We start from the raw sequence: 22,930 nt of genomic DNA, 5'->3' as shown, positions 1-22,930 counted from the left end.
CCTGAATGTACTAATAGTTAACCCATTTCTTTAGCAAGAATATAAAAATATAATATACAATCTTGACAGCTGTTACCCTTATGGTAAAGTAACACCCAGACATTCATAGATTTAATATTTGTGGTTTCAATTATTAATAAGTAACCCGCCCCCCGCAAAGTACACCTTTGTGATTTTGGTGACAGTTTGAATCATGGGCTGGGGTTGAGCCCGAGGCTGATGGTTGATCCTAGGTTCTTCATCTTAGCAAGGCTTAGTTTTTATTTACTTTGTTGCATATGAAAAAAATTCTCAAAATGTGATTTTTTTTTATTTTTAGCACAAGATAACATCAAAAAAAAGTTAATAGCAAAGTGTCAAGACAGCAAAACAGTGAAGAAAAGTGGTATGTGAACTTAACTCTTCCTCTCAAATGCCCAGGTTCACTCATTACAGTATGTAAATCAACTCATTGGTTATGTAAAAATGGTTGTAAAGTTAAAAATATTAGATGCAGTAGGAGTACTTGGACCAAATAGAGCCTCCCTTATTTTTAGAGATTGCTGACCAAAGTTGACAAATCTGAGAAAGTAGAACCTATTTTGTTGTCTTAGCGGAACTTATATCCACATAGATTTACTACATGTTATGTAAGAACAGAAGCTGGTCTTAGGCGGCCCCTCTTGACAATAGGAGGCATCAATCCCATGCCCAAGGGAAGATTAACAACTTGCACTATCCTGTAATTAAGAACGAGACTAAAAATGCAGAAGAAAATTTTAAACCATAGGTTTATAGGAAGGAAAGTGGATGGAGCCCAGAAGGTTTGTATTATTAACGAATGTCACTACGGACTCTTTCTTGCTTACTTTTCATCTCTGATTCATATTCCCAGAGTTTCCCAGCTAAAAGAGACCAAGCAAAACTATAGAGGTTTGTATAGTGCACTTTTATCCCCATATCTGTCCACTTCTTCTTTATTCTAGTATCCTCTCCCCTGACCCTTGGCCACCAGGAAAATTTCCAGCACACTCACGTTGCCCTGGATGGAGACAAGCTACCCAAGCTTTCTCGTTCTTTGCCTTCCTAGAAAGCCAACCTCATTGCAGAGTCCTGCTTGTTAAAATGGATAATCTGCAGACTAATTTGAAGCAAGGCATTTTAGCAATCAGATCCAGTCAGAGAAGAAAAGAACAGATATTTCCACATAGTAACTTTATATAGGAAACTGGTTAAACAAGTGTAGAATATTTAAAACAAAACAAATGAAACAAAAAGATGAAAGTACCACAGGTAATAAACACAGGGGATTATAGTAACCTAGAATCTTGGAAGAGGAGCCCCACAAGCTGGGCCTCACACCTATTGCTGCCAGTACCTCTTAAGGGGTGCAAAGAAACATTCTGGACGTGTCCAAAGGAGCTAGAAACTAGTACCTGACTCCAGAGTGAAAGGTCAGTGCTGGGGCGACATTGATAGGAACAAAAAGCAGATGGGAAAAAGCAAGTTCCTCCTCTCTCCTGCAGCGTCTTCCTCTAGTGCCTCCAAGGAGCCAGATGGCTAAGAACTGTTATTTGCAGTGTCCCAGTCCCAACATCACAACCTGGGTTATAGAACGTTGTCTTTGAGGCTGAGACAATAAATTAATAACTACCACAGGTGATAAATCAAGTAATGATTTAATGCTTTTTTCCCTCCTTGGTAACATATACATTTTAACTGCTTATCTCAAACAGCAGTGTAAATAATGCCAGATTTGGGCAAGAATAATATGAACTAGAAGAGATACGAATATTTTTGAGAGCTGAAGAAACTTCTTAAACTTCAAATATTGGGGGGCTATATTCTCTGCCTGAGCAATTGTTCTTAATCTTCACTGAATATTGGAATCACCTGAGAAGCTTAGAAACACACCAGCAATCACTGAAGGGGGAGAGGTTTGGCAGTGGGGTTGGCAGGGAGAGGAAGTGCTCTGCCATGAAGACTGCCCAGCTAGGATACTGGATGGTTCAGATGTTAACAGAATCCCTGTGATCTGGGCTCTCTATTCTAGGTGGGTGTCTAACACTTGCTTATTCTGTGCCTAGGAGCTTGTCTAGAGCAGTAACTTTCAAACTGCTATTGGCTAAGACCCATATTAAGAAATGCAATTTCATCAGTGCATATGCATACGTGTGTTTGTAAAAACAGATACAAGTTTCATGAAACAACACATCATCATGATGTGAAATACTTTGATTTTTTTTTCTCTTCTCTTCTATTTAAAAATAGTTTGTAATGTGCTAATCATGACCCACCAGAGGGTTGCAACCCACAGTTTAAAAAACATTGGTCCAGTACCTTACTACTCAAAGTGTGATCCATGGACCAGCAGAATGGGCATCTCCTGGGAGCTTGTCAGAAGTGGAGAATCTCTGGCCCAACTCCAGACCTGCTGAATCAGAATCTGCTCAAGACACCTGAGGATCTTTTGAAGATGTAGATTCTGATTCAATTGGTCTGGGGTGGGCCTGAGGTTCTTCATTTATAATAAGTTCCCAGGTGATGTCGATGCTGCTGCTATAGGGACCATACTTCGGGTAGCAAAGATCTAGAGGAAAGATACACAGCAGGTGGACAAAAGTAAAATTACTTTCAGAGGTTCTAGTTTATAAGTTTCATGGAGGCAGAGATATGCTTGCATAAGTCATCACTGTATCCTATCTGCCTAGTAGACTGGCTGGAACATAGCACTCAATAGATATGAAAGTTATTCATTCAGTAGATGTGTGGATGAATGAATAAATTAATTCTACTTTGGCTATAGAATCAACACAATCTCTCGTGTATATGCTAACTTGAACTTATATTTTTTGGAATTACATAGAATTCAGATTTAGATTTCTCCATTTGCTTTCTCCTTCACACTGAAGATGAACTACAAGGAATAACTGCAAACAATTCTTTCTGGTATCCACTATGCTAAGGCAGAGTGGTACAGGGGGTTTAAAATAATAAAAGCTGGATTTGGATCATTTTTTCGACACTATATTTAGTCAAATCCTTGGAGAGTTATTTTAAAACTCAAGCAGGTGAGGAAAAAAATGCTTTTAGAAACAAGCATTGTTAAATTTTTTTATTTAAAACACACACACACACACACAAAGAGATTGGGCACAGGATTATCACCCTACCTTTGAAGTAATCCGAAAAGTACAAGTATTACTCTTGGTGAAATAAGTGAACCAGGTCAAGAACTTGCCTCACTGTCTCAACCACTAATGTTAAGCCAGAACACTTAAAATTTTTTAAGAGTACAGTTGCCCCTTAATTAAACTAGCCTCATATTTTGGTCATTGATTTATAAATAGGAAAAATGTGCATTTTATCATCAAAATAGAGACACCGAGAGTGAAAGAGAGCCCTATTAATAAATCGAAACTGCTAGGCAAACAGAGATACATAGTTACTCTAAAGAAAATCAAAGTGCTACAGCTCACTTCAAGTCCATGTGGAGGCAACATTACACTCCCAAAAGTCGCCTTGTTTTTATCTAGTTATAGAACTTAGCACATCGCATCGTGGTTGTTTAAATGCCTCGCTTCCCAGATGGAATGTAAGCTCCTGAAGGGCAGAGAGGGGTTCCAGCTACTAGACTATTTCAGGCCCCAGCTTCAGTGAGGGTTCAATAGGGGTATGTTGAATTGATCTGATAGTCTAGAAACACACGACCGACCTCAGTAATAGGTTATTTAGACTATAGCAGACACAGAAAAAACAGAAGACATGAAGGAGACACTGATTCAAGGGCACTTAGTTTCTTTTCCTTACACCTGAGAAGAACATTAACTCTCCAGTTTAGTGAAAGATCACAGTATAAGCTAGTGGCTGAAAAAAGACAATGAAATAGAGGAAAGTAGGCAGCTAAAGGTCAGTAGAGGATTTGTTGTAGAAACGACAGGTAACAGAATGCCAAGGAATAAGAGTCTAGACAGTTGCCAGAAGCCAAGCAGAAAAGCAGAATACTTAGTAAAGTTCACATTTTCAGACAACCAATTATGTACCCAGCGGTTGTTATTACTACAACAAATAATCATCGCAGATAGCAAGGCCTGGCTATCTGTAACTTATCCTGGAGGAACTCGTGGCTGGCATCTAGCCAGTCTGTGTCAGTTGAAAGAAGTTCCATATCTCCACTATGTCAGAATGGAACTAGCTATTTGAGGTGAAACAGCATTCAAGTAGAAAATCCTTGGGAAAAAAAAAAGAGACAGAAAGAATTTATAGATCCAAAGACCCAAGAAGTTGATATAACCACAGGAATTATTTCACAGATCCAGAGGGACTTATCCATGCCTGACATTCCTAGTAGATGTCAGAAAAGGGTTGCTGACTCACTTGGCAGTTTTTATTCAAGCTCAATCCTGGGGTCCAGAGATGTGCCTCACTGAACAAATAGCCCAGTTCTCCAATAAGCAGACGCTGGCACCAGTTCACTAGCCAAGGAGAGATAGGAGGAAAGATTTACTCTGGGCAAATAGTACCTCCCACAACACATCAAATCTCCTTGCGGAATATAGCCCAGTTTGAGCTTTTTGTTCTGGATTTAGAGGAAAGCCGGTCTATAGGCCATTTTTTATGCCTCCTCAGTTTAGTATTCAGAAGTTTAGAAGAGCATGAAATGGAGTGGAAAGAAACTAAGAACCATTATTCATTAACAGCTTACCCTATGCTATGCTAAGCACCATCTTCTATCACCTCATTAAAGATTCAGAGCTACACTAGAAATTAGAACTCATCATCCCCAACTTACATACAGAGAACCAAGAGGCAGAGAAGTTACTTGCTGAAGATTTCACATACTCAGGAAGTAGCTGTACCAGGTGTCTGAATTTGGGTCGTTTGGCCCTCAAAACTCTATGTGAAATTTCTTCAATGGGCATATAGGCAGGTGATAGGGAAAGCCCTCCTCACTTCACTCTGCCTTGGGATGACGTTTCCTGCAAACCCAGATGGTAAATTTCCCCTGTGCACTGCAGAAATAGCATGTGATTACCTGGGGAAACCTATAGTTTGGTTTGTTATTTCTGTCTTACTCTTAAACACATGGTGGCCATAGTAGTTGGAAACAAAACGGGAGGTGATCTGGTCCTGGAAAAATGAGCAACCATGTAATTAGCAAAATTAATATTGTGCAGTTTCCATTAAGTAATATGCAGTTTACTTTTGTTATTAAGAGACATTTAATATTAAAAAGTGCAGGGGGTGTGTGAAGCAAAAAAACAAAGAGATGGGGTGAAGGGTTAAAGAAGCACGAATTAGTAGTTGATAGTTGATAGCATGGCAGAGGGAATGCAGTTAGCATTAATATGATGGCTAAGTGGAGGGCCAGGGGAGGGAGGGAGCAATTGAGGGGATGATTTTATGAACTATATAGATGTCTAACCAATACACTGTACACTTGAAACTAATTTAAATAAATAAAAATAAATAAAGAGATGGTCTGAAGCACAGGTTAAAAAAAATTATTCTAAGAAATTCTGTCTTTATTTTTGAATGACCTTTACATTCTTAAAAAAAAAAAAATCCCTTGGGGTTTCCCTTGAAGCTTGAGGACTCGATTATTTGTTGTGTTGGTTATATGGGTGGAGAGTAAGAATTCCACCTGAAAATTTGCCTGTGGAGAGGGCAGCTTGTTATTATCCAAGACAGTCTCCACACCAAGATTCCTCCCCATGGGGTCTGAGCTGTGGCAGAGGAAGATTAAAGTATTAGATCCTGTAGCCTCCAGGGTCCCATCCAGGGTTCTTGAAAATGGCTACAAAACATCCCTATGCTAGACATTTGAGTCTTCTCACACTTCCTTCATTCATAACTGCCTGGGTCAAACTTATTTTCTCCTTACCTAACTTTTCTGGGAATACATTAGTCAATATTTCTGTTTTGGAGGTATCATCTTTTTTAATTTTTGTGGCTTTGCTATCTAATTTCAAGCATAAATCCACTAAGCAGAGCTGACATCTAATTCCAGGGTCTGTCTGGGGGACTATAGACATGCAATGAATGCTAAATCATGACTACAAAAACAATAGGCTCAAATTGCAATGTGATCACATTAAAACACTTCATTTTTTCAGTTGGATGAGCCCTGCCTGCCAAACTTTGACCCCAAAATAGCTTTATACACACACGCCCGCACAAGTGCACACATGTGTTCCTATGGTTTCTGTAACCATAGGAAGGGTTTTCATTCTGCCCCATTATATGTTTATACAGTACCTCATTATTATGATCTCTAGAAATATTGCTTAAATTAAAATAGAAAATATTATGGGAGAAGAAAGGGATTAAAATAAAGAAAGCCAAAAGGGAACAGAATTACAGAAAGTTTAAGAATGGGTGATGATTCTTATAAGCAATTATTTTCTAAAATAATTTTATTCTAACACAGTTGTTTAATAATATATACTTCACTGAACATTCTGATTTTCTTCTTCCACTTTCACCCAACTCAGTGCTATGAGAAGGGAATGATATTTCTCAGTCTTAAGATATTTCTTAGAAGGGCACGGAGCCTAGACTAAATCATGCTATGCATTTCTCAGCCTCAAAAGCATTGCACAAGTGACATATGATTAAAGCACAATCTTGAAGGAGAATTGTTAGAAAATTGTCATACCATCCTAAAGTGAGTGTGGCTTAGATAAGGTGATTGCTTAATAGTTGATTATAAGCCTCAGAACTTTAACAGCATAAACTGGCCACACTCAGTCCACAAACCCTGTACTTGGTCCTCCTCCCATCCCAGCTGGAATTCATCAATCTTATTCCTCAATCTCTAAGGTCAATTCAGACTTTAGGCCAAAATTTTCACTAGTTCTTTAGCCTCACTCATGAGAGCCTCTCTTACAACTCACGTGGTGCCAACTCAGACCTGGTCTTGCACTCTGGATCTCTAATCTTCTGATTCGTTCTCCTGGGCTAGAGTACCAGTGCATCTGCTTAATACCTAAGTCCTTCATGACCGGGTCCTCATCTATCTTTCCTCTTCTAATTTTCTTCTCTATCTGCATCAACCCCACTATGCACCCTCCCATTTCCCCATGACACACACTAGCATACACACACACACACACACACACACACACACACACACACACAACACTAGTGGAAGCTAGTGGATCCAACTGCCTGCTGTCTGGACACATGCCTCCTCCATCACTTAATTACCAAATGCTCATAGATTACACTATCCCTTGTTGTAGGAGATACTGTTCTGTTTAACTGAGTTTCTTCCATTCCAGGGGAAGAATGCTGTTTCAAATGCCAGTCCTTCCTGCTACAGGGAAATGGGCCTCCATACTAGATATAAGGTGATCCACCTCCTAGACTAACAATATCACAGAGCCAACACGACCATGCACTCCATTCCTAACCCATGAGCAATTACTCTAGAAATGGCTCTGCTCACTCGCGATATGTATCTACGATAAAAATTATATTTTATTTTGACATATAAATATTTTGATATTCTAATTATCTCATTTAAATTTCACCAAATATCAAGACACTCCCCTAAGTACAAACAGAGTAACAACTTTGAGATCCTGGTGATGGAGATGGACCTAAATTAGCTCTCCCAGCTATCACCACTTCCCACAGAGTGGTCCTGAGCCTTACGGATCAAGAAGCTAGCTTTTTCAGATTCCTCAAAGTTGCTTGGGTGATGGGACCTGCTTTAAACCAAATCCCCAGAAAACTGGCACTTAAATCAAATTTTAAGTTTAATTCATGGAAACATCATAACTTTACATAGAGAAGCCTGTTAGTATTAGCAGGAATGAGACAAATTAGCATCATTTGCCTCCTGACATGATGCACTGAGAATATAACATTGCTTCATGTTATTGCTGCCCAAAGTACATAACTTCAATTCAATCATGAGGAACCATCAGACAAATTCAAATAGAAAAACAGTTTATGAAACAGCTTACTTGTACTCTTTTAAAATAATATATAAGAATGAAAAAAAGAAAAAAAGTGTTCCAAGCTAACAGAGACTAAAGAACCACAACTAAAAGCAACTTATGGTCTTTGAACACTCCATCCCAAAATATTTTTATTAGGATAATTGATGAAATATAAATAAAATCTGTAGATTACATTTAGCACTTAATCAGTGTTCATTTCCTGAAGGTAATGAATATAATGTGGTCATATAAGAGAATTTACTTATTCTTAGAAAATGTACCCCAACATATTTATGAGAAAAGGGCCATTGTGTCTATAACTTATTTCCAAATAGTTCATAAAATTATAATAAGTATCTATATAGAGAGAAAATTATCTTTTAAGTGTGGTAAAATGTTCATAATTGGGGAAGTCTAGGAGAAGGGATATGAGTATTCTTTGTAATTATGAGTCTAAAATTATTTCAAAATAAAAAATTATTTTAAAAATGTAATCTGCTACAGTAGAAGACTGTCCTTTTCAGGTTCTCATGATGCCTGGTTGGCTCACTTGCATTATTGATCATTAACAAGATATCTGAGAAGTCAATTCAATTCAACAAGAGCCAACAGTATGATTAAGATTCCCTCAGTTCCTCTGTTGGTAAAATTCCATGTTATTCTTCTTTCCACATTTAACCTTCTTTCTCCCCATTCTCCTCCTATCTTCTCTGTTACACTTACGTTTTTTAAGGCATCATGTTAAGTGAACTGTGATGTTAGTGAGTGAGTGCAGTGGTTAAGAGCAGGCTGGTGATAATAGCACTTATCTCATGAGATTGTGATGATTAAATAAAATAAAAATGTAAGGTGCCTGTAAGTATTCAACAAATGTCATCTATTAGTCTTTTAGGTCAAATATACTGAGAATCTTAAAGAAATAAGAAAATTTGACTCTTGAAAAAATAAGTTGGCACTAATCACAATGTTTTTACATCATTAGGACACCATGGGCTAGAATTCAAAAGGGAATGTGAATTTAAGCAGCTGTATAACCATTACTGAATTAAGAATTGCCTAAAATCCAAAATAATGGAAGACATGAGCATAAATGAGCAACTTAATTCTATTTTAGAGCTGTGACAAATCTAAAACAAAGTGGAAATTACAGGCAACAGCTTAAGGAAACATGAAACCCAAAAAACAGTACTTTGCCTCCCAGTGGGAGGCTTTAAAAAGATAGGGAAGAATATTTGATTATAAGACAAAAATATGCGTAACTTTCTCATTTCCTGCTCACAAGATGCTCTGGCTGCCATTATTGAAGCTGCATTGAGGACATATAATAAGAGATTAAGCAAACATAAATGTTCAGCAGGACAATTCTTTATGGCTCCTTGGCACCCATGCCAAACATTAATAAGGTTTATGAGAAGCCAGTGAGCACTGTAAATTGCTCTCCTCTTAATTTCAGTCATGCTACGGACTTCATTTGTTTCCTGCATGCTGATCTGACAATGAAAGATAAATCTGATAAAGTTCTCTGACTTGGAAAGAAATTTGTTTTCTGTCCAGGAAATCTATCTCTATGAAAAAACGGTCATTGGGCCTGGAGCCACAGGCAACAATATGTGTACCTGAACCACCCCTTTGAAATTCTGAGCGTTGTCACGCAGTATACTTTGCTTATTCAGCCTTTTTAAATGGTCCTAAAGGAATGTTTTTGTGCAACCCCTTCAGCTGCAAACTCGCCTGCAGTGATTTAGGGCTGAAATGTCATTAAGTGAGCCATATTTTACCAGCAAAGGCTGGGTGGCCATCGCTTTAGATCCTCTGTCACTCTGAATTCCATTGCTTATTTACATTTTTTAATATTTAGGGGGTAAATAGTTCCAAGATACATATTTCAGTTCATACCTTGTCAGGGTATCCTGCAAGCAGGTCAAAGAGAAGGTAAATTGACTTCACCTTGATTTTTTAATATTTCAGACTGTTTTGCACTCTGACCCTAATGACAGTCTTCATTAAATAGCTGTGTGTTATGTTATAATGCATGTAGGCAAAGTCATAACCAGCAATTTCCAGGAAGAAAAATTTCAATTTTATGGAGAATAAAAGAGATACAGACACTTCTCATACAGCACTATATTCTCATTCTTGCACTATATTCTCATTCTTTCCTAAAAGCCTGGAATTGCAAAACTATATTTCAGATTAAAAAGAAATTCTAGTGACACTCTCTATCCAAAATTGGTCTTTTAATATCAGTAATACTTTTTTCTTTTAATGCAAGGATCTCAGAATATACCCTGAAAAGCTAAAGAAATAGCTAAGTTAAAACTACAATAAATTTTACATAAGACAATAGTTACATTGCTACAACATAGTAAGAATTTTAACACAGAAGTAAAAACTATAGCAATTATTGACATATACACTAATACTACTAATGATTAAAAATAAGTCATAGCAAACATTTATTGAATATTTACTACATGCCAGCACTGGGCTAAGCACTTAACATGGATGACCTCTTTGAATCTTCGCTCTACCCTAAGTTCAATTATGCACCCCCTTCCTTGTACACATAAAGAGAATGGAGTTTAACCAGGGAAATATTCTGCCCAAAGTCACAGTGCTTTTAAGATGTAGAGCCCAGGTCTCACTGCAGAGCTCAAGCTCAGCCACTTTGCCATACCCTCTTCTATCTTCTATTTCTGGCCTGTTTCTCCAGCAACAAAATTCTTTCCAAGACTGAGTACCAGTGATGCCACAAAGCTAGAAATTTCTTAGCAGACCCATCTGGAGTTCTCCTGAGGAAAAACATTAGGACATAAAAATAAAGGGATTAACTGGACTGGGAACAAACATACAGGGAAATTCCAATATCCCAATAATGGCAAGTAGCCTATTTATTGGAAATTCAACAAATATGAGCACCTACTGCATGGTGGCACTGTTCCGGCACTTGCATTTACGGGAGTAAAACACATTTGGATTCTCTGTGTTCATTCAATGCTTTTATCAGAAACCCAGGTATCAGGTTCCATACTAAGAGCCAGAGTTTCCAAGTTAAATAAGACAGTGTTGGTTTCCAAGACCTCACAAGCCAGTGCCAACCTGGCAGACAAGAATCGGGAGTGCTGTGGTCTTTACTACTGTTGTGCTTTCTCTTCTTTCCAGAAAAAAAAAAAAAAAAAAAACAGAGTTAACCACTCACATCCAAAATAGCACATCAAACCTTTGAGATTTATCTTGTTGGTTTTCCTAATTACCCTTTAAAAGGAGCAACGTGCCGAGAACCATTTTCAATTCATAGAATCTAACATATAAGAGCTAAAAGAAAACTTAAAGATTACCCACCTGAACCTACAGGTAAGGAAACTAAGGCCTGGGTCTCACAGGAAACCACGGGCAGATGACTGTTCTAACCTATATCATTTATCTCCAGGGACTTTGTTCTTCCCCAGTGCATCATGCTGAGTTACCTCCTGTGTGATCAACCCATGTCCCTTCTGCCTGCCAAAAGAAAATGAAAAATTTTATTGTTCATAGTTTTGGATAAGTTGCAATATCGTGAGTTCATATAAATCCACTCACAAATTATACTCAATAAACCCCAGTGAGCAATTTAAAGGCACGATACCACCCCCTACTCTTGCTGGGAGGGCAAGGTGATGATGGAGCAAGAGGGAGGAGAATGGGGAAGCTCATAAATTATGAGAAGCAAAGGAGTGATTTCATCAAAGTGCCAAGCTCAGTCCATGGAATGTTTCAATTGTATAAAATTTATAGTTTTCTGAGGGGGATGATTTACGGGCCCTAATTTTCCACAATAAAAAGCTCAGTGGGGATTCTATGAATGAAATATCTTTTTAAAAATAAATAAAAAATGTAATTCAAAATGAGGGTCAATGGTGCCACGTCTGGAGAATAACTCCTTCTCGGATCAGCTCCAAAAATGAGTCACAAGAGAAAGACCCCATAAAACATGTGTTATTTTAAAAGGCATAGGAAGTTGTGTAATAAGCAATATGCAGAAAAGTACTTCTGATTCAGTTTGTTCCATTGATAGGATTATATCTTTATCATTAAGTTTCAATTAAAAAAAGAAAAGAATAACCATATAGAAAGCTAGAGATTTTGATAAAAGTCAATGTGTTTAAAGAATAGAGAAAGAAGAAAGAAGATAGAAAAAGAGAAATCTTGTTAAAAATAATTAAGGAAATCTGCCTTACATTCACAGAAAAGCAAAATGTAAATATGTATTGCTTCCCACAAATTTAACCAATATGGATCACAGCCTAGATTTCTTGAGATAATTCTCAGTCTTTTTCTTCAGTGAGGTCTTCCATAGGAAGCACATTAGGAGCCTTCCCTCTGCCCACAGAGGTAGCCTAATGCTAGTCTTGTGAGTAAGAGATGGGCGCACTGAGTCACAATCTGACCTCAACCCCACCTACATGTTCATCCATTCTTTATAGCTGTGGCTCCATCCCAGCTTTCTGCTAGTGTTGAATTCCCAGCTAGGCTATGTCCCTGCGCTTCTAGGCCAAGGTCCTGATAAACTACCTGGACCTTTCCAAATTCTCTCTCTGAGGTACTGAATGAACCCAAACCTAATATATCTAGGCCTTTGCCACCTACTCCTGGACAGATGGGCTTATATATCAGCTCTAGCAAGAGTCAAGTTTAAGTTGACCACACTGCTTTGGACAGTGACTATTCATTGGAAGTTATCTTCCTCAACACACACCTCTAGCTGATATACTCATTCTTGTGATCCATCTCTACCAGCCAGAGGTTGCTGTGTAGCCAAGGCCATCTCACTACTGTTGATGATGATTTAGTAGTTAGCATAAGAAGATAAGAACCGAGTTTCTGAATTCTATTTCGAGTACTATTATTAATTTCCTAAGTGAATTTGATAAAGTCTCTAATATTTGTGAATTTCCTGATTTTTTCACTATTGTGATAGATAGACTCTCAGGTGGTCCCCGTGTGATTTTGACTTATTGTTCAAGTTCTTTTATAATTCTATCCCATTGGGAGTGGGCAAGACATATGACTTGCTTGTAATCAATGGACTGTGGCAAAGATGATGGGATGTCACTGTCACGATTATAATACATTATGTTAGACTCCCTATCCATAACAGACTAACTCCAGAAACTCTCAGTTACTGGCTTTGATGAAGGAAAGGACAATTTCAGAAAAGGGCCTGTGGGAGGAAATCACATAGCATGGAATTGGGGGCAGCTTCTAGGAGTTGAGAGCAGCCTCCGCCTGATAGCCAATTAGAATATGAAGCCTTGTGGTCTTACAACCACAAGGAAATGACTTCTGCCAACTTCTGAGTTGAGCTTGGAGACAGATCCATCACCACTTGAGCCTCCAGATGAGAAGTGAACCTCAGCTGACACCTCAATTGCAATTTTGCAGAAGACCCAGTTAAGACGCACCCAACTTCTGACCCACAGAAATTGCAAGATAATACATGTGTGTTGTTTTAAGCCACAACAGATAACCAATACAACTTTAATTCAAGTAAATATCAAAACAAAAAATTATCATGTGTGCTGCAGTGGATGCTATTGAAGACTTATTTTTAATCCCCAAGACAAAGCTACCAACATGAAGGATTTTATCATCTGGATGGAAAGATTAAACAGAGTTAAACAATATTGTAAGATAAATGAGACTTAGCTAGGGTAGTTCATGATCAATCGCCAAATAAATGAGGCCGGCATAAGTGCTCTAAGGGCACTGTGGGAAGAGAGTTGACTGGGTTTCAGGAAGAATTTATGATAGAGATAGAGCCAGTCCCACAATTTTGCAAGAGAGATAGGGCTTACTTTGGCAGAGATGAGGAGAAACATGTGTGGCCCAAGTAAACCTCCTTCAGAAACTGGTTAACATACCCCAATCTCTATAGAATGAAAATGCAATTTTCTATGGAATCAACAATTTTATAACCCTACAATTACATGATCTTGGCAAGTTATTTTATTATCTAAACCTCTACTCCCCACACTGTAATACATGAATAAGAATGGTATCTTCCTCACTGGATTGTTTAGAAAGCCAACTGAGAAAAAGAATTAAAGTGCTTAACGCATGTAAACATGTGATAAATGTTTGCTCTTTTTATTACCATCAGGACTGTTAATAGTTGCTGGAAGAAGAGAACACTAAAGAGCCCTCTTTCCAAGAGATCCTTTAGCTGCCTCAGAGACAAGCTAGTCTTAGCCTCTCTTCAAATACCAGGCCACTCCACAGAAGTGATGCCTACCACTTCTGCTTCCTGACTTGCATTCTTAGGCGCTTTGATGATTTTTTGATTCCATGTACTAAACCACAAGTGACTTCAAGACAAAGGCCTAGTCCACCTTCTTAACTTTCACCAGGTCCAAAATAAAGTGTTCCATGTGATAAATCTTCCTGAAGTGATTTTGTTTTGTGTTTTTGTTTTTTAATGATTAGCTCAGCATCTCAGAACACTGTGGATGGGGGAGGGACAGTATGGAGACATCTCTCAAAAATCTAACCTCTATCCTGTGTCCTTTGAAATGTTTTACTTGGAGTTCCAAGATTTAATCCCATCCTATCCAGCCTGGGGAGAATTTTCCTGGCACAGTTAGTATAGATAGTTCAACCTCTTTTTCTTTTTCTTTTCTTTTCGTTTTTTTTTTAACATATCTGTTACCTACTACTTACACATTCTTTTCTTCTTTTCTTTCAGAATCCATCTTGAGAAATATCCTTGCTTAAAGGTTTCTCCACAATAACCAATTGCTATGATCAATAATGACAGCAATAAACTGAGGACATTCCATCAATTTGTATTTTTGCAAGCTATCACTGTCTTCATAGAGAGAACATGTAATACCTCTATTGTACTAAAAAGTCAAATTTAGAATATATTACATCTATTGGATATTTATAAATATGAAGCACGGATGACTTTTTTGGTTAGCTTATGAAATTTATAATTTTCCTGTTGTTCAGTGCTGCCACACTGGAACATAAGTCCCTAGGAGCTTACTGGACTCTTCTCATATGGTCAAATATTACACATACATTTGGCATCTTGGTATATTTGAGAAATGGTGTGTCTTCACACAGACAATTGGCACCTGGCTTGAATACTGAAAAGTGTGGAAGGAAACAGAGATGCTAATAAGAAATCAAAAGAAAACAGAACATGAAGAATAGCCTTTCTCCCAACCAAAAGAGAAATGGAAACACTACAGCTCCATCAGATGATCAGCTGCTCAAGTCTGATTCTTTTACTTAAAATTAATCCAGAATGTCGTTTCCTTCAAATAAATGGGAAGAATGGAACAACAAAGTTGATTTATTTTAAGACTCGAAGTCTCTAGGAGGAAGATGTGGTGGAAAAGGCTTGAGGTCCATCTCCATAATTTACCAGCTGTATGTCCTTGGGCAAACTGTGTAAGCAATCTGCACATGGGTTTCCTCACCTATAAAATGGGAGCAGACACACCTGCCACCTGACTGCATGGAGTAGTTGCTATTTACAATGAGATCATGTGTATAGTCTTATAAAATAAAATACTATTACTATTATTATTATTAACTTCATTGAATCATTTTGTAAGTAAGTGGCATATACACTATAATTAATTTCAAAATCACTATTAACTTCAGTAAACATTTTTTGTGTGTGTCTGCTAAGAGCATACCTCTTCTGGGAATTGCCGCCTCAGCCCCCTCTTTGCCCTGCCCAGGCCAGACTTCGTCAGCAGTGTGAGAACCACCATGTTAGCGTAGCACGAGTCCTGTCTGGCCACAGATGTTTGGGACAATGTTCCTGAGGCTTACCCACATTCTTGCCCTCAGAGTATGTGAAGTAACCCTCACATCGATACAGCAAATTCCACGCAGAATTTTTTTTTTCCTCAGGTTTGTTCAAGTTGGATTTCTGTCACCTGCAACAAGAAGGATTTGTAAAATCTGTGGGAGACAATAATGAGTTAAGGATACAAAAAAAAATGAGGAGAATTTCAAAATGGAGAGAATATCAAAAAGCAGGAAAAGTAATGAGTAAGAAATGTAACTGCCTAAGATATCTGGTTACAGCAGTCGAAATCTCAGTATTTGTAACTTACTAGTCATGTAGCATTGAGTAAATCACAATCTTAACCCTAATCTATAAAACGGAATTGGTTTGAAGTGCTCATAACTCTTGGGGTACAAATGTGATCCTGTCTCTTATTTCACCAGATATAATTCAAATTAACTCAAAAATCTTATGATGGCTTGGTCCTCCACTTCTCCTTCCCCTGAATCATCTGAGAACCTCAGGAAGCTTAAATAAACCAAAGGGGAGGGTCACCTAACTTTCAATCCAAAGCTTGAAAAAAGTATCATAGGTTGGCATGGCTCCTGGAAAGAGGGGGAGACTGCCAGTAGCGCTGCTCCCTTGCCAGTGGTGCCACACTCCACCCAAGCTGCCCGGACCTGCCGGGCACACACTCAGCCAGTACTTTCCAAAGTCCCTACTGTTCCACAGGCTCCATGCCCAGACTGGTACAGATGCCCGTTTCTTCCAGGCCTACAACCGCATCTTTCTTTCCAATCCCAAATATCACCTCAGAAGTCTGATTGCTTTCCTTTTCAATCTCTGGAAAAAAAAAAAAAAAAGATTTAGTCTACTTCTTTCTAAGATTCTAGAGCTACCCATGAACCACATTCCCTCATCCCATCTCCTTTCCTCCCCAGAGTAGCTACCTGGTCTGTCTTCCCTCGTTGAAGCACCTCCACTTTTAGACTTAAGCCTAATTATCCTCCCTTCCCTTCCCTGAAGAGCAGGAATTGGAAACTCCTCTCATAACTCAGATCTTGAGGCTTGTTCACCTTTTAAGACCATGAGCTCCTTGAAAAGTGGGAGAGCATTTTTCTTTTTCTTTTTGTCAAAGAATAGCCACCACCACCACCCACCATCCAACACCTGGCAAAGTGCCGGACACATATTCAGCATTGAAAGTGTTCGTCAAATGCGAAACGGCAAGATCTCTACCAAAGGAGAGATTTGGCTTGGCTCTGACATTCCTCCAGCTACCTCCCAGATCATGCCATGGTGCTGCTCACTCTCCATGGGCTGATGTCTTGCCTTTTGTTGATCTCAGAGAGGTAAGTTATGCTACCTTTCCTTGCCTTTTTGTGGTTTTTTTGGCATCGAATGGGAACAAAGAAACATGAAACAGAGTGCGTGGTGGACTCACATGAAGAGTAATATCTATTCTCATGATGCTTTCAAACAGAATTAGAAGAAATAATTTCTGTGCCTCCTTTTTGATAACATATTTTACATTCGCGTTTGACTATCCATGTAACTATTTTATCCATTACTCTAGCCAAGAAACCTTGTTAACATCTTATCTTTGGCCTTGGTGTCTTCACTGTAAGCAAAGAGCTTATAACAAAAGTTGGATCATATTTATATTATAAGATCTTTTAGATCTGATATAGTTTCCACATCATTTTATATCCATGTCACTATGGTTATGCTTCAGAAGTGAAAAATCTGGAGCTATCATAAATTCATGAATAGAAACCAAGCTTTTGCATTCCCTCAAAAACCACTCTTCAGAAATGAAAGAATCATTGTATACTGAAGTCCTTACAAAGTCTTTCATAGAACCGGGCCTTTTCTCAATTATTTTAGTTTAAACAATAAAATAATGTTAACTGAAATTACATCAGGTGATGTTTATAGAGGTTACCTGTAAGAATTGATTTTTAAAAATGAGATAGGAGGCAAAGAAACAATACAGATTTAGCATTGTAAGCAGGCTTTTTAAAAATAACTTTATAATAAGTTGATTATAATATAAAAATTATAAATAGAATAAAAGTTTCAGTACCAGCATTATATACAAAATCAAACAATATTATAACTCAAATAGTTAGATGAAGGTAAAGATGATGTTGTTTGAAAAACTTTGATAGGTGATCTAAAAAGTTCTCCTACTGACAAAAAAGATACTAACGTTGATGATGTGGGTAAGGCATTTAAGTGAAACTGTTTCATGAAATATAAGGTTGGAAAAAGAAGTATTTCTAAATCAATATGTTATTTTATACATTATTTTACAGCAACATACTGATTCTACAGTCAATGTATTATGTCATTTCAAATATAGACAACTAATTAATCAATTGCATATTATAAGTACAAATTATCTATTTATTTTTATAAAAATTTCATATTCAAATTGGCTACATAACTGTTTTTATTATCTTTTCACTACAAAATGGAAAAAGACCTAAAACTTGAGATAGTTTCATATTCAGATATATACAGTATATCAAAATAAATACTTAATATCTATAGTTTTTTTTTACTAAGGTCTAATCTCTGACCCCCTAGTTTTTGAAATCAGTGTTGTAAAAATGTTTTATTTTCTTTTTCCTTCTCAAAATATATTCATAAAATAATCCCCTTCCTCTACCCTTATTATGTCTCAGAAGCCAAAAAAGAATCTGATTTTTCTAACACTCCCGAATTTATCTGCTAAATTTAATTTGTTAACGTCATTACTTAACCTGTTTCCATTTCCTCAAATGCAAAATCAAGAAAATAAACAGAACCATCCTTATATGTTAAATGAGGTACAAGCCCAGCCCAGCTGACTTCAACAAATCTTAACTGCTTTTATTATCAGAAAAGTAAAGCAATCCAACTTGCCACCCATGAAGTCAACCAAAATTATCTGGAAGATCTCAGCATTAAGTCTCAAATACATAGGAAGTCAGTTATCTACAGTCTACTAGTTCTCATATTAACTCACAAGCAAGGTACAAATTTTGAGTAGTGAATAAAGTATATTTTCATTTTAATGAAGGATATGTAGAATAAGACTTCTAGACAGGGAATTTTGCTAAACAGGTGGTGCGATTGGTTATAGACAATGTGCAAGTGAAAGCTAAGAGGTTTAGTATTAACACTGCACCAAAGAGTATGGCTTTACTAAAGTCTGGGGAAATTTTTCCTCCTGAATTCAAAACACAACACATTTGAAGTGGTATACACAAATGCAACATATTTCTGAAGGGCAACCAAATGGTAGGCATTAATTTTGAATAATGTAAGGATGCCACCAAGTTTCAAGCAATGAGAAGTAACTCCTAAAAGAAGCAACTCTGCAGCATATCTAATCCTATGTGAGCAGCTGCCTAATTTATTTATCTTCTAAATGTGTCTGGCACTTAACTGATACTCATTACATATTTGTGGAGTTAATAAATGTTAAATGCCTATATTTTCTAAGTTAATTAGTAGTTTAAACCCATAATTTCTTACCCATTCCTTTTTTAAAGAAAAAAAAATCCCCTTTTTGAAAATTTCTTAAGACTGCTGAAATTCAAGCAGAATGGTGTAGGCATCTGTTTATGGAGGTCCATTTGACAAATAGGGAAACTGATCCTCAAGTCATCACCAACGTGAGGGACTGGCATATAGATTTTAATATTCCTTAATAGACTTCTATTAACTATACTTTTCTCCAACTTGTCATGCGCCCCACCCACCTAAACCTTGTTTTTCAAATCTCTAACAAGGATAAAGAAGAGAGATGATTATAACAATGTCAGGGAGTAAGACAGAGAATTGCTGCTGAAGAATGAAGCATGTTGGGACAGGAATGTAAAAGGGAGTAATTGTGATACAAGGTACACTTTTAAAGAGCTCAGACCTTTAGAGAACCCAAAGACCACCATTCATTTATTTGCTTTATAATAATTCATCTGAAGCATGTCTTTAATTAAAAGGCAAGTAAGACAATAATGCTGGAAAAAGAGAAAGAGGCAGGAAAAGAGGAAGACCAAATATGAGATGGATCGACTTCATAAAATAAGCCATAGGCAGGAGTCTACAGGAGCTGAGCGGGGCTGTTAGAACAAGATATTGTGGGTATCACTCATTCATAAGGCCACCAGGAGTCAGAGCCTACTCAATGCACATAACACACACACACACACACACACACACACACGAGGAATATTCATGATTCATATTGAATAATTCTTCAAAATTTAAATAGAAACTGAGACAAAGAGAAGACAAATTCTAATGAGAGTAGGGAAACTGAGGTGGGCAGAATTGGGAAAAGGTGTTATAAAGAGAGCTTGCCACAGCGCTGTACGAAATACTTGTCCCAGGGCCGAGCTGCACCTGACTGAGGAAATGAGGGCAGCAGCAAAGAAGGCATGAAGGAAGCAGAGATAGAAAGTGAATGGACACCAAATATAATAAGTAATTACCTCGAATTATAGCTTAGAGGGCAGGGGAGGCAAGGAGACAAAAGAGCTATCTGGTTCCTCAATAAGAGGAAAGAAGGATATCTCCTTTGGGTGGCCTGCTGAGTCTAGAGGTGTGACCTGTCCAGAAAAACAGTGGGGAAACTCCAGACTAGACCACACACCCATCCATTTAGTGTTCTGGAAGAAATTTTGAATAATTTTTCAGATCATTAAAATCCAAGGAAAATTTCAGGGAAATTATCCTACCCAGCACTTTGTAAAACCACTTACCATAAGAATAAACAGAGAGAGTTTGGAGATATTTCTTTAAAATGGTAAAAGGCATTTTTAAGTGTTTTTCTCCACTTCCTCTCCTTCCTGCCTATACCCTCAGCCCTAGCCCCAAGAACACACACATATTAAAATATAAAGGAAAAATGTAGTTTGGGAATAAAGAGCTTATACAAATTTTAAGTCTTCATAAGCCAATTAAATCTCTAGAGGCAAAAGAAGTAAAGATGAGATGAACAAATCTTAGTTTAAGTTTTAGATTTCTTTTTTATTTCAATTGAAAAGTTTGAGTACACCCAGAATTAAAAAAAAAAAAAGATTCCTTAATCATATTTCAGAAACCATTAAAAACAAAGGAAAACTGTACACTCAATATGCATGCAATAAAATAAAAATTATGTAATATTTCTCAGACAAGTGCCATAATATACTATTTCCCTAAGGTAAGGAAAACTAAAATTATGTAAAATGTTCCCTTTATTCACCATCTTGGCACATTGAATATGTATTCTCTGGAAGTTTGCTTTCCCTTGAGTATTAAATAATTAGCATTTATTACTATATGGTCTTAATGTAGAATATAAGTCTTGTGATGTAAGCATTACTTATTGCTGCATTCTAGCAGCCAGTTGGACACCAACAGTGCTAACAGGCTTAGGCCGGGGGATGACCTTCCCACGCCAGAAAGTCGAATTCCAATCTAAATTCTGTTAAATTCTGTTAGAATCCTGAAGTTAATAGCTTTTCCCCTAGCAATATTATCAGATCATTCCTCTGTTTCATAGCCATCATCAACAAGTGACATACAAACTCACTCATTTCTTTATCTAGTCATCTTTAGTTTTGATACATTACCATCAAGTCACAGTTATGTTGTTTGAGAGAGGCAAAAAGTCTGCAAGTTGGAATAGTTTGATGAAACAAATAACATTCCCTGTAATTACAAATGATTCAAGCCATTAACTGAGGTTATAAACCCAAGCTTATATCTGCACCAGTGACTCACTGCCTTAAATTCCGTTCTCCAAATTTTAGCCTTTCACATCTCTGATATAATGAACCTATCTCTTCTTAAGAAAAATTTTCAAGAAAGTTGGATCAACTTAAATCAATTTCATATTAATAGATAATGCAAAATATCAAGAGACAGATTCCAGATGCAACCCAAAAATTATCTATAGGAGAAATATGATTGCGGAGTCATCCTTCAGTGAACAGTTACTGAGCTCCTTCTACATACATAGGACCATGATAGATATGCTGGGGATACAAAGATATTTAATAAGACCCATTTTGATTAAAAGAGATTTAAAGACAAAACCACAAAGAGCAATAATGCCCTAATGCCTGTAGTTGCCATTATATCTAAAGTATTTGTTTCTCATAAGAAAGAGACTGAAATCTAATTTACCCAGGCTTTTGAAACTACAGATAGCATGACCCAATGACATAAGCAATCGACTAGGAGTGAAAGGATCTGGAATCTACTGCCTACTGAGAGTTAAACTGGTTAATAATGTAGGAAACATCACAAAATAATCCACAGAAGGGAATTTCATCCTGGAGAGCCAAAAAAAAAAAATAGAGATTTCTGAAATTATTCAGAATTGATCAGGCCCCAAAGGAGATGGAAAGTAACAAGAATTAAGATAAACTGAAAAAGAAACTAGAATACCAATTTATCAATTTGCACTGAAAAATCAGATTAGATGCCAATGAACCTGAAATTATATAGCTCTACTGATCCCCCAAAAAGACTACACTGAAAACCAAATTACTTCACTCTGCAGTTAAGAACTAACTTTCAAAACAACCAGAACTGTCTCCGGTTAGAGTTAGCAAACTCTTCTCCATCTGCTGGCTCATCATTTTATGCAGAAAAATCTTGGCCTGGCAAATAAAGTCACTCTATGTCTGATGTCAACTTGACTCCAGCTTTATCTCTTTTTTTCCTCTCATGCTTGCCTATAACTCCCACAAAACCAACCTTCATTCACACAAAACCTACCATTCTTTCTTCAATAAGGCATATGCTTTCTCATGCCTTCATGCCATAACAAATGGCTGATAGCACTCAGAAAGTTCTCTTCCCCTTCTCTCCTGATACTGCAGAACTTGGATTAAGTGTCTCCTCCCATGTGAAAAATTTTCTGATTTCTTCCTCTTCCCCACTTAAACCTGGGCCCAGCAGAGTAAGTTGCTTCCATTACCAACTATTCATATCTTTCTGTTATATCAGATACCCACCTCTACAATAATTATTTTTTACATGTTTGGTTTCTCTCCCTCTCCCCCATCTCATGTAGACTGTAAGCCCCAGAGGGACATGGAGGACAGGGGCCACATTTCTCAACTCTTAATGTATAGACCTAGCACTTGGCAGACTCAAAAACTGTTTGCCAACTGAATACAGGGAGTCCACATAGAAAGCCAAGTTGGTATCAGAAGGTTATGTAGCAAATAGA

At 37.4% G+C, this 22,930-nt stretch overlaps 1 protein-coding gene across 4 annotated transcripts in view; it reads right to left on the bottom strand.

The window, feature by feature from the left end:
• Positions 1-22,930, bottom strand: part of TRMT11 (tRNA methyltransferase 11) — a 143,630-nt gene that overhangs the window by 38,882 nt on the left and 81,818 nt on the right. The window contains exons 15-17 of one of the 4 annotated variants that reach the window (XR_005651119.1): positions 15,614-15,859; positions 11,271-11,426; positions 7,730-11,082 (exon numbers count right to left, since the gene is read on the bottom strand). The exons of 1 other annotated variant lie outside the window; for it this stretch is intronic. Coding sequence is in view for 1 of the 3 variants with exons in the window: in XM_039854816.1 (XP_039710750.1) it covers positions 16,519-16,554 (36 nt within the window). In the remaining 2 variants the exon portion in view is untranslated. Of the gene's footprint in view, positions 1-7,729; positions 11,083-11,270; positions 11,427-15,613; positions 15,860-15,905; positions 16,555-22,930 lie in introns of those variants that run through there. 2 more of the 4 variants (XR_005651120.1, XM_039854816.1) reach the window with 2 other exon arrangements.

The sequence above is a fragment of the Pteropus medius genome, unplaced genomic scaffold, assembly GCF_902729225.1.
Source record: "Pteropus medius unplaced genomic scaffold, Ma_sr-lr_union100, whole genome shotgun sequence".
Taxonomy (NCBI): Eukaryota; Metazoa; Chordata; class Mammalia; order Chiroptera; family Pteropodidae; genus Pteropus; species Pteropus medius.
The sequence above is the reverse complement of the archived record's forward strand: the minus strand, read 5'-3'. Positions and strand labels throughout refer to the sequence as shown.